Below are 13,151 nucleotides of genomic sequence, written 5' to 3'. Positions count from 1 at the left end.
TTCAGCCATTCCCCAATCAAAGAGCATCCCCTCATTTTCCAATTTTTTGCCACCACAATAGCTCAGCTATGAATATTCTTATACATGTCTTTTTCCTTATTATCTCTTTGGGTTACAAACCCAGCAGTGCTATGGCTGGATCAAAGGGCAGACAGTCTTTTAGTGCCCTTTGGGCATAGTTCCAAATTGCCCTCCAGAATGGTTGGATCAATTCACAACTCTACCAGCAATGCATTAATGTCCCAATTTTGCCACATCCCCTCCAACATTCATTACTTTCCTTTGCTGTCATGCTAGCCAATATGCTAGGTGTGAGGTGATACCTCAGAGTTGTTTGATTTGCATTTCTCTGATTATAAGAGATTTAAAACACTTTTTCATGTGCTTATTCATAGTTTTGATTTCTTTATCTGAAAATTGCCCATTCATGTCCCTTGCCCACTTATCAATTGGAGAATAATTCAGCTTGATTTTTTGTACAATTGATTTACCTGGTAAAAATTCTTAATAATTAGAGTTATCAAAAAGTGGAATGGGGCTGCCTCATGTAGTTGTGAGTTCCCTCTCACTGTTCATGTTCAAGCAGAGACTGAATGACTACTTGCCCAGTATGTTATGGTAGGGATTGCTTTTTGGATGTGAATTTGGTCTAGAAGGCTTCTAACTAGGAATCTGTAACCGATTTTATGTATTTCTTCTTGTATTATCATTAGAAACAGAGAACAAATAGTCATTAGCAGATTATTTGTATTATATCACTTGTGCTTAGTTTCTAGTGATAGAAACAAATGGATGTATTTAGATCTTCAAACAACCATTAACTGAAAGTCCCTGACTCTGTGGGATTTGTGTATGCTTTCCTAATAACCTGAACACTCTAGAGTAGAATGTATAAATGCCCTGGCTTGTCATGGAAGCCATGTCTATCTGGAGACCTGATCTTCAAACAACCATTAACTGAAAGTCCCTGACTCTGTGGGATTTGTGTATGCTTTCCTAATAACCTGAACACTCTAGAGTAGAATGTATAAATGCCCTGGCTTGTCATGGAAGCCATGTCTATCTGGAGACCTAACTTGAGAGTAATGAGCTCAGTTAGCAATGCTTAATGTTTATTGAACATCTGACTTTGATTATATAATAATCATGATGGAACAAGAAAATATCTATTCTCTTTAGATTCATTCCTGGCATATTTCTTTCTTATGGTCCTACATTCTAGGAATATTCAAATTTCTTTGATGAAAACCAACAATGCAATGACCCCTATTGAACCATACCTGTATCTTAGACCTGCATTTGAAAGATTTTCTTTTTATGTAATAATATAAGAGAACAGCAAATCAATGTCAGTCAACAAACATTAAATACCTTTTATGTTTGCTAAGAAAAAGCAAAAAATTACCAGAAGAGCTAGATTAAATGTCTGAATAAAAACCTTGCCTATAAGCAGATAAACTAACATAACATACAGGGAAAAAAGTTGGGCAATACTTTAATTTCTGGAGTAGAGCTCTGAGGTCCTCACCACAGCTCAGAAAAATGATTAGCCCTTGTGCAGCTCTATAGGTCAGGTATAATAATTATTAACATTTATATGATGTGTACAAGACACTGTAAATCTTGAAATTTCTCAGATTTGTGAATGTTAAAAATTTCCACATTGAGGAATCCTCCATTGGAACAAATTCCCTACTGGAAACATTCCCCATTTTGATGTAAGAACTCACCAGGATCAGAAATGGGAGGACCTCTACTCCACCTGTACTTAAGACTGCTTTAGGGGAGAAAACTCCTTGCTAAACAATGAAAGTACTTGGACCCATGCTTATAATAAGGCAAGGAGTTCTTTGAGCCATGCCTGTTTTTAGAATCGATACAATGGGATGCTAGGTACCTATAAATGTCAGGCAGGTTTTCTCTTGATGGGATTAGTCGACTCAGCTGTGTTTTCTCTGGTTCAGACTTACTGAGGGGATTAGTTGACTTAGCTGGAATTCAGATGGGCTGTCTTTTAGAAAACATCTACGGTGATTGGTAGATGGAAGAACTTAGGGGAGGTGACATAGGAAAAAAACCCTATATAAGAAAAGGAATCTCTTGAGCAGGAGGAGGCTTGGAGATCCTTGGATCCTTGGAGATAGATCCTTGGAGATAGATCCTTTTGGAGGAGGCCCCTTGAAGATCTCTTGAGAAGAAGTCCCTTGGGAGGCTGACTCTGGCTGGAACTCCCTCTGGGGAGACTCTGTTCCCCAGACATCCTTGCTTAAGACAAATCTTGTGTTTATGGCTCAAGAGATTCCTTTTCTTATATAGGATGTTTTTTTCCTATGTCACCTCCCCTAAGTTCTTCCATCTACCAATCACCGTAGATGTTTTCTAAAAGACAGCCCATCTGAATTCCAGCTAAGTCAACTAATCCCCTCAGTAAGTCTGAACCAGAGAAAACACAGCTGAGTCGACTAATCCCATCAAGAGAAAACCTGCCTGACATTTATAGGTACCTAGCATCCCATTGTATCGATTCTAAAAACAGGCATGGCTCAAAGAACTCCTTGCCTTATTATAAGCATGGGTCCAAGTACTTTCATTGTTTAGCAAGGAGTTTTCTCCCCTAAAGCAGTCTTAAGTATGGGTGGAGTAGAGGTCCTCCCATTTCTGATCCTGGTGAGTTCTTACATCAAAATGGGGAATGTTTCCAGTAGGGAATTTGTTCCAATGGAGGATTCCTCAATGTGGAAATTTTTAACATTCATAAGTCTGAGAAATTTCAAGATTTACAACACTATGTTAAGCACCTTACAATTATTATTTAATGCTATCAACAACAATGGGGGGCTGACACTAGTATTATCCCCATTTTCATAGATGAGGAAACCATGACAGATAGCAATTAAATGACTTTGTTGGGGGTCACATTGTCTTAGTAAGTGGTTGAGGCAGGATTTGAACTCTGATCTTCCTAACTAGGCCCAGCACTCTAATCACTGTGCTACTTGGGTATATTGTTTAAAAGTGGAATTTTTTTTTAAGTTGCTTCTTTTATCCCTTGGGGTTTGATTAATTTTTTTTCTATAATATTTTTGTGGACAATAGTTTGTAAACTATAACTTCCATTTTCATCATTATTTTTCAGAATTTAGAATAAAATTCTGCATATTGCTCTTCTCAAGTAATCTAGGGCTTCAACAAAGTGTTATAACTTTATGCATATATTAATGGATCACTGATTGCATTCTCCCTCTACTCCCCCCCGCCCCTGCCCCATTTGTTTAATACATTAAAGTTTCTGGGTCTCTCTTTCCTTCTCATTTCCTTGCACTAGAGATGGCATCATTTGACTATGTGTATGTGTGTATATTTCTGTTGCTGTATATAATGTACTTTTGGTTCTGCTTGTTTTCCCCATCTTATTTTTACATCGGTCTTTCCATGCTTTAAAAAAAAAAATTATCCTGCTTGTTATTTCATATGGTGCCATATTATTGCATTCCACAGATATTATTGTCTGGTTTGTAGCTCCCTGTTAATCTAGAAATTGCAATAAGGTTTCACAAAAAGCAAAGTATTATGAAACAGGTTTAATGCAGATGTCATCTTAACTGCTGTTTTTAAATCTTTTAGGTGTTTATTTAGGACAATAGGTGGCACTCTAATCCTTTATTTTATGTCTAGTGTATGCTATTTCTGTAGTTTGTGTTCTTTCATGAATTTAAGTGAAGGGATTCTCCAAGGAGTACTCCTTGTATAACTGCCTTTTTGAATGTAGAGTTAGCTATATTCCCTTCCTTTTCCCATTAGCACAAATAAGTTGATTGTTTTTCTTGAGATCTATACAGATTGTGTTTTTAAAAGTGACTGATGGAGAATAGAGTTCCTATTATCTATGCATACTTGTCTTTTTACTCTACATTTCTCCTTTTGGCATATGGTCTACTCTAACCCATGGGTATTTAAAACAAATTATGCCTAATTATACCAAGAGTATATACCCTTGTACCCTTTTTTTTTTTGTGATATGATTCCTTTCAACAGTGGTGAAACCAAGAGTCTTCTCAGTATCCTATTTTTAAATGGATAAAATACATAGAATTATAAAGAAAATCATTTATATTAAAATCATTATTAAAATATATTTTTAAAAATCAAGTTTATAGAACCAGTTTTAAGACTGAATTGCAAGTACTTTTATTATTAAATTTTAGCTTCATAAAAAGAAGAAAAATAAGTTTTGGTCATTTTTACTATTCCAGCTAAATTGTCTTCTGCTATAATAAAACATTATTTTAGAGTGGGATACAAAAGAAAGTATAAAGGCAATCCAAATATATATATATAGTCCTATTAGAGCAGGATTCTGGTATGTCATTTTTTTTTAAAGACATGATAAATTAGTCTTTTGTTCCATTTACTTTTTAAATGATGCATTTATATTTTGGGTTGTTTACATCATAGGCATTTGTTGTATAACCCTCTCCCCCATAGAACTCTCTCTTTTATGAAGAAAAACAAAATCAACTGACAAAATGATGTGCCAGATAGTGCATGCAACATCCTACTCCCATTGTTTCCCTTACCAGCGTACTAAGAGATGAGAAATGAATGCATCTCATTGTTTATTTTCTGGGACCAAGACTGGCAAGTTTTACTACCCTTTCATATTGTTTTTCTTCTTTTACTCAGCCCATCTTCTAGGCCTGTAATGTATTCCGTTCTTTTAGAATCCCTGATTTTCTTCAAAGCTCAGGTCAAGTGCTACATGAAGTATTTTCTGAGTACCCTACCTAACTCCCAGTGCTTCTCTACACCCACAGACTACCTTGAATATATATATATATATATATATATATATATATATATATATATATATATATATATATATAGGTACATGTCGTATCTCCCAATAAAATGTCAGCTTCTTGAGGGCAGATATTATTTCTTTTTTGTATTTATATCTTCCATACCTAGCAGTGCCTGAACACAGTAGGTACATAAAGCTCATTAAATGGATTATTATAGTCATTGTGTCCATTGTCCTCCTGTTTCTGCTTCTCTTACCTCAATTTATTGTCTTCCAATATTTGAATTCCTCATATCCATTGGTTCTTATGATTCACTAGTATTCTATTACATTAACATACCATTGTTCACCTATTTAGTAGGTACCCACTTAGTTTACAATTATTTTTATTACCAAAAAATGCTATGATGAATATTTGATGATACTTAGGACCTTTGTTTCAGTCTTTGACCTCCTCATGGCATAGGACCAGAGTTATGAACAATTTAATAACTATTTTTCCATAATTCCACTTTGTTTTCCAGAGTTGTTGGACCACTTCAGTGTTCTGCCAATAATACTTTAGTGTTCCTGTCTTCCCACAGCTCTTTCAGTATTGATAATGTAACCATAGATGGAAACCTTTCCAGTTTTTGCTGCTAAACAAATGTACCTAGTAAAGGCTGGAATGAGGACTAGGTGGTTGGAGAATCTTGCCTTCACTTACTTTTGGTGCTGACTTAAAATCATTTGGGTGCTGAGACAAAAAGAATCTTGGGCATTTGTAATGCCCTGATAATTTTCTGGGACAGAGGGCTATGATCTCCATCCAGACAAAAGTGTCACAGAGAAAATATTTTATCTTAGTCTAGGGGCATACTTCTTGACTTTTGTTAGCTGGTTGTGGTCTGGCTGTCAGCCTTCCTCACTTCCAAAGTCTTCAAAGTCATCACAACTATGGCCACGAAAGCTGACATTGATGGCAGTTGACCATAATGGGATGAAGCCCAGAAGATGGTGTTAGGGAGCTTTGCCCAACCAAAATCTTGAGGCCATTAGAGTTACTCATTCATGGAGAATATGGAAGCCCAAGAATAAGAGAGATGTGGGCAACTAAAGAAAAAAGATGTGATGCCCAAGTGTATGTGTGCATACTTTTTCCTTTGGTGGTATCTATATTTGTGGAAATATGTATCTCAGGTTTGTAGGGGAGGGAGTTGTACTATCACTACTTTTCTTATGCATAAACTAATTTTGCTTTAAACTAGTTGTATCATCTGAATAGAAAAAAATAAATACAAGTTCCTTTGTATTATGAAGCATTTAATTTTTTTATTACCTATAATAGTATTAAATTTGATAATTCTATGCTCTTTTCACTTCTAATTTTAGATGTTTTTTCTTGAGATCTTTGTGCTTTTATTCCTTCATATGAACTCTTAAAAATATTTTTATTGATATTTTTTATAGCACATTTTATTCTTAACTTCTCAAAACTAACTTTTGTAATTTGATTGTTAGAGCACTAAATATCTATTAATTTGGACTGTATCATGAAATATATTATTTATATGACCTGATGATGAATAATGAATCTCTCTACACTTTTTAAAGTTTTTTTTTAAATTTCCATAATGAGTAATTTGTAACTGCTGTTATCAAAGTTTTGAGTCTCAATGATGAAACTCTCTTTACCAATGCAGATTAACAACTGTTCTACAATATATATCTATAGAGAGTTGCCTGGAGCTTAAAAACTTGCCCAGGATCTTATAGTAGTGTCAGAAGCAGGAATGGAAGTCAACCATTATACCTTTATGTAGTCAACCTTTTATAAATCTATCATTATATACTATCTTTCTCATGTATATATACATTATATACTATCTCATATGTATATATACATATATATATATGGTTTTATGTATTTAAAAATTAAAACCATACTACTTGCCCTTTAGCTATCATTATCTCCCCTCCACTCTCTACTCCTAACATTAGACTATGCCAGTGGGACTTGGGACTTTGATAAGGTGAATGGTACCGTATCTTGCCCTTAACTAGGCCTCTACAATAACTTTTGACCATCTCTACCTCATTTATCACATCCTCCCAACTTCCTACCATGCATTATCTTTCCACATTACAAGCTTCTTGTAAGCTTCTTGAGTTTAGGGTCCATCTTGTTTGATTGCATCTGTTTTTCCAGACCAATGCTCAATGTTTGACACATCGTAAGTAAGCAGTTAATACTCCCCTCTTTCCCTTTGACTCTTTCCTTCCTTCCATCCTTCTATGCTAAAATGAAAATCCAAGCATTCTATTTTATGACTAGAGTTTTTCAAAGATATTTTCTTTAATTCCCAGAAAATTTAGATTTTGTTTGATCAGTTGTCTTTCTTTGTTTTCCAATTAAATTTTGGTTTTTATTCTAGGTGTTTTGCTGGAAATCAGCCAGCAGCTACATGAAACAGTGTCGATGGGCTTATGGTCGCCAGGTCTTCATGTCTGATATTGCTTTAAACAGGAATGAAATATTATTTGTCACACAAGATGGTGAAGGATTTACAGGAAAATGGCTTGAAGAAGGAAAAAAGAATACTGAAAAGAAAGGTCAGTTTATGTTTAAAGAATATTTTACATAAATATGTTTGTTTTGCTAGTGGTTTTAATTTCTTAACCCATATTTTCCTTTTTTATTGAAACTATTCATCTCTTTATCTTTGTGTCTATGCAGAAGGTTTTCATTTTCTCAAGCAATTTGTTGGCTTTTTCTAATGTACCTGCAGGTCAGGAAGCTATAATTTTGCTATATTATCCTATGCCTAAAGGGAAAGTTTAAAGGAGAGTAGAATTTTACTAGTATATAAATATAATTAAATTCTATGTATCAGAAACATAACGTTGCCTTCCATTTTCATAATACCCTTCAAGGACAGATTTTACTTGAAGAATAATTAAAAAAAATCAAACAATTGCTTGTAACTTTTTATCAGTGCTTAGTTTATTATGAAAAAACTAGGGATGGGTTTTGTTTATCCCTTTTGGGAAAGAAATACAATGAAATGCAATAATAAAATTATATTTTCAATTATATCAATTTGCACTTACTCCTTAGTAAATTAGCAATTTTAATGATTATCCATGGAATGCTTTTAATTAGCTATATTGTAAATACTTTGTAGTAGTTAGGTTACTAAATATATTTAACAGTTAGGCTTGACATGCCAGTATTGATTTGTACATCTTTTTTTGACTCATCAGTATGTGAATGTTAGGAAATTTAAAAAAACATTTTTTATGTTCTACTTATAATTTTGTTTTATTGGGTCACTTACTAATCAGTGAATATTTAATTTTGTTGTTTTTGTTTTGACAGAAATTATATCAAACCTCCATAATTCCTCATCAGATGGATCTTGTGTCTGTGACACAAATAGTGTGTATGAGAGAATTCGGCTTACGAAACTTACTTTTGTCCACAGAGCTGTTAGTATCAGCACGGATCCAAGTGGAAGTAACTTTGCAGTTTTGCAATCAGACCCTAAGACAAGGTAGACTGGATATTTAAAGTTTTCTCTTTTGTCTTCTTTCTGGAGAGGAGAATGATATTTTTCCCCTTTAAATATAACTTTTTTATTCAAATTGAATTTAATTTCCAGAGTGAGGTCATAGAGAAAACAGAATTTTTATTGGCCATAAGGATATGGAGAGAAGACTCACAGATGGAATTTGCTGTCGAATAGAAAATATGGTTCTAGAACAAGTTTCTTTACAGTCTAAGTGGAAAGTTATTTTTAAAAACATTGTAGTAGAATTTTAATGCCTGGGACATTTATATGTCTCTTGTACTTTAAATTTATAATGATTTAATTTATGTACTTGATATATACTTTCTCATTGGATTTCTGTTTGGAAGACTTGAGTTTAAACTCTAAATCTGCTTCTTACTAGCACTGTGTGCCTTTGATAAAATCACTTAACATCCCTGATTCTGGTTTCCTTATCTGTAAAATAAAAATGTCTGCTACTGGTGACCTTAAAACTTCTTTCCTACTTGAAGTCTTTAGATCCCCTGGGACAACAATGTGAAATAGAAAATAAATATTAGTATCCTTGTTATAGAAATGAGGGAATAGATTCAAAGAGGTTAAGTCATTTGTTCAAAATCACATCATCATGAAGAAAAGCACTGGCTTGTGATATCCTTGGTGCTTTTCATAAAACTATAGTTATATTTGGATCTAAAAATCTGAGCATACATATAAAATGTGAAAAAAGTTCTTGGCACTTAGGTCTTACAGATAGTAAGATTTCATTGCTTAAAATGGTAAGGCAATCAGTCATTCCTAGGAAAAGTGATTCATGGAAATTCTTTTTTCCTGTGTAGTGTTAATTTTGATGTCGATACCATCAAGTTAAAATGAGTATCTTAGGCAACCTTAAATGGTTGCTATGCTGCTTATAGAGGAGGATAGATTAGGGTAGGATTTGGATTGAATTGAGGGAAAGTCAGTGAGTAGTACAGTGATAGGGTTGCAGGGTGATTTTCTGTGTGCATGTGCGCATGTATACACATGTACATATATATACTGATACACACAAATGCGTATGTATAGTCAACTTGCAACAAATGTGTATATGTGTGAGTATATACATATATACTATATATTACATATACACATAACATACATATGCATATGTATGTTATGTATATGGTATGTTATAAGCATTTATATCCATGTGCATTCTATGTTATACATAAATATATATACCCATATGCAACAGTACTACTCTACCCCTGACTTTTCCATATATACCCACATACACACACATACAAACAGACAAATATATACACACATGAATATACTTACCAGACCTTAGGTCTGATTTTAGTAGTCCTTGATAAAATCATTTCTACTGGCTACTTTCCCAAGTTACTGCTTAATGTTTACAGTAACCCACATTAAAGAACTCCAGTTTTCTACAACCCTAACAACCATTGACAGCATAATTTTTTTTCTTTTCATATAAAATTAAAAAATCTGGAAGAATGCATAGGTCATGTGACATGGGTTGTCCTGTGCTTTTAGTGATGTTTAAAGTATATTTTAAATTATTTTTTGTGGCAGCATGGCTATATGAATAGAAAACCAACCTTGAAAAAGGAAGATCTAACATACTAGTTTTTTCTAGTTCAAAATAAATTCTCAGTGCCCAATCAAGACTTAACTCCAGTTGTTGCTATGTATTAGTATAGGGAGTTTTCTTGCCTAAAGAACCTTATATCAATGGAGAAAAAATATTACTTTTTATTTTGCTTTTTTCTGAGGGAAACATGTCAAGAACTCTTTCAAAAATTTAGGATAAAAACTGTGAGAAAATAAAATAGAACATTAAAAAAAAGAAACTGAGTGTTATTGTGGTCAAAATTGGGCACTCTAGTATTATAGGAAATGATAAGTTGGAAGTTTCCAGAATTTAATATAATAAATATAAATTTTCTAATATGAAAAGTGCTGGAATTTTGTTTGTCATAGTCTTAAAAGATTTGCTTTCATTTGTTTATTAGCCTGTATGAAATTCCAACTGTATCCTCATCATCTTTTGCGGAAGACTTTGGCACACTATTGGAAGAAACAGATGAAATGGACAATACCCATGATGTGACATTTCAAGTTGGCAATAGAACTTTCCCTATGCACAAGTATATTTTGGCTATGAGATCAGAGTTTTTTAGGAAGTTATTCACTTCAGATGGGATTTCTGTTGATTGTCCAGATGTTTACCGCAAAGATGAAGATGCTGTAGGATGTGATCTCTTTGTTATAGAGAAGGTTCACCCTGATTTATTTGCTTACCTTCTACAATTCATCTACACAGACACTTGTGATTTTTTAACTCATGGTTATAAACCAAGAATGGTGTATAAGGAAAAACCAGAAGAATATCAAGATACTCTAATTTCCAATTTTGATAAAATGAGTTTTCTTGAAGATATTAATCAGAAATCAGCACTGGAGGTTTACCGAAGTAATAATCAAGCCCACACAGTCAATGAAAGACAAAAAAATAAAATGAAATCTTCTAAAAAGGGGAAAAGTCTGGGTGAAGATGTGAATCCTATAAAAATGTTGCAAAGTGTTGCAAAGAAATTTGATGTCAACACTTTAAATAGTAGGTATGGTAACTTTTGTTGTTCCTAACTCCCATTCTCTTCCCATATAATCTTTTCCTTTCTTTGATTCTCTTCCCCTCCCATTTTGTTTTCCTTCTAAGACTATGTACTAACTTTTCTGTAGTTTTTAAAAAATCCAATAAGTATTTTTATTCCCTTTATCCTTTCCATTTCTGTTTCTTTAATGTTTTATAGATAGATCTGTGGTACTCATGGGTAAAGTAATTTGCATTTTTCCTGTACCTTTCTGTGATTGTGAAACTTAGTTGTGTCCTGAGTTTATTTATGAAATTGAGTCTTTTGTAATTAGCATCATAGTAATGTAAATTCTGGGGTTTTTAGTGTATGATAAATGGTAATTTAAATGATTTGGTTATCTGAGAGTTACCATATTATAACTGCTTCCTCCTCCCTCCTCTTCCCTCCTCCCAGTCAATCCTTGACTTTGAGGAGAGGAGGTAACATTACTGGAAAAAGGTGTGAGTAAAAAACCTGTAATGTACATTGATTCATTGAACTTATGGGAAATGGGGGGTTAGGTTCTCATGACTACCAGAAACTATAATCTTTCACTTTGCTAAAATTATACTTTTTTGCATTGAGTTCTTCATTATGAAACATTAATTTGAGTAATATATTTTTTCTCACACAGTAACCATGAAATAACCCATAAAGTACAGTAAAGATCCACAACATTTTTGGCAACTAAATCTTACCTTCAACTGTGTCAGATGGTGGTATGAAGTACTATATTGCTGTGACTTTAATTCCTACTCTCAGAAGATGCTGACACTGGGGAGCTCTTAACATTACCTCAGATACTCTGTCCCTCGGGCTGGTGGATGGTGTTAAAGATGATGAAGGCTGTATCAGCTTGAAATAATCAGTTGTGCACTATTTGAGGTCCTTAAAAGTTTCAATGGGAGCATAGCAGAGGCTAGTTCACATTTAACCTTGAGGCTGTGATTGATGCTAGGGTTGGCATCCTTGATGTGGATAGCCAGCTCTAGTTGATCATACCAAGACATCCTAGTAGCATACTACCTCGTCTTACAAACTTGCATGCATCATACCTCAAATATGTATGGTTGCCAATGCAATGAGGTTACTAATGGTTGCTAATGAGATTCCTAATAAAATCATGTAAATGCTTGAAACTTCAAAAATCACACATGTGGTTGTTGAGGATTGACTTTTTATAACATTTGCAAATAACTACAATAAAATAATATTTCATGGTAAAACTATATTAAACACAATATAGTTTTTTGTTTCAAAAGGCTCCTGAAAGTCTTTTTAGTGTTTCAGGTATGATCAGCAGTTCATAAAAAGCACAAATTATGGAAATTGTGGTCATAAATTATTTCATGTATCTTAATGAGTCCCAAACAAGACTATCTTGAGAGAACTGAAATTTTGTGTTTTTGTTTTTTTCTTGTAAAATGATTGGTTTTTAAGACATAGTTTACAGAACTGGAATAAACCTTCATAGTTTTTCCAGGTCAGCCTTCTTATTTTACAAATGAAGAACTTGAGAGGTTGGGCTCCATGACTTTCAATGGCAATGTTACTCCTAGAATCCAAGCTTTAAAATTTTTAATCCATTACAATTTTAAAAGAACTTTATACATTAATAATAATGTAAGCTTACAAATAATGTAAGTTTATAAATCTTATGACTTGAAATGTTCTGAAATTGAAATTGTTAGTCTGATAATGACTAACTAGAAATTTGGAATTATTTATTGGCAGAGAAACCATTTTAAGTGTACTCTATTTGTTCCTTGTACAATAATAGATGTCAATTGACTAATCATATAATATGTTAAATAGCTAAGATGTTCTGTGATTTTAGATTTAGAAAAGAATCAGGTGAACAAAACTACAGATTTGCGGTTGATGAGAAAAATTATGTTCCTGATGATTTTAATTTTCTCTGTAGACCCTCTTTGGTGACCTTGGATTAGAATTTTTTTTATCATATGGCCCTGCAACATTGGGACCTCAGACTTTTGATAGTTTTATCAATGAGGAAATAAAGGTGTAAAATAAATGTAACTTTCCCAGGATCCTATGTCATGTAGGACTTGAACTGATTGTCCTTAAGTTTCACTAAGAAGCTAGGTCATAGTATTCAAACCCCTTATTCCTTAGACTTTTATGACATAATGTTTATCTTATCTTTGCTACTTA

The 13,151-nt window shown here is 33.4% G+C and overlaps 1 protein-coding gene across 2 annotated transcripts in view; it reads left to right on the top strand.

The window, feature by feature from the left end:
• The window catches only part of IBTK (inhibitor of Bruton tyrosine kinase), a 107,414-nt gene that overhangs the window by 37,281 nt on the left and 56,982 nt on the right, over positions 1-13,151 (top strand). For both annotated transcript variants that reach the window (XM_007484255.3, XM_001375435.5), the window contains exons 11-13: positions 7,216-7,393; positions 8,160-8,334; positions 10,353-10,961. In XM_007484255.3, the coding sequence (XP_007484317.2) occupies positions 7,216-7,393; positions 8,160-8,334; positions 10,353-10,961 (962 nt within the window). The remainder of the gene's footprint in view (positions 1-7,215; positions 7,394-8,159; positions 8,335-10,352; positions 10,962-13,151) is intronic.

Source organism: Monodelphis domestica, chromosome 2 (assembly GCF_027887165.1).
Source record: "Monodelphis domestica isolate mMonDom1 chromosome 2, mMonDom1.pri, whole genome shotgun sequence".
Classification (NCBI taxonomy): domain Eukaryota; kingdom Metazoa; phylum Chordata; class Mammalia; order Didelphimorphia; family Didelphidae; genus Monodelphis; species Monodelphis domestica.
This window is presented reverse-complemented; position numbering and strand designations above follow the sequence as displayed.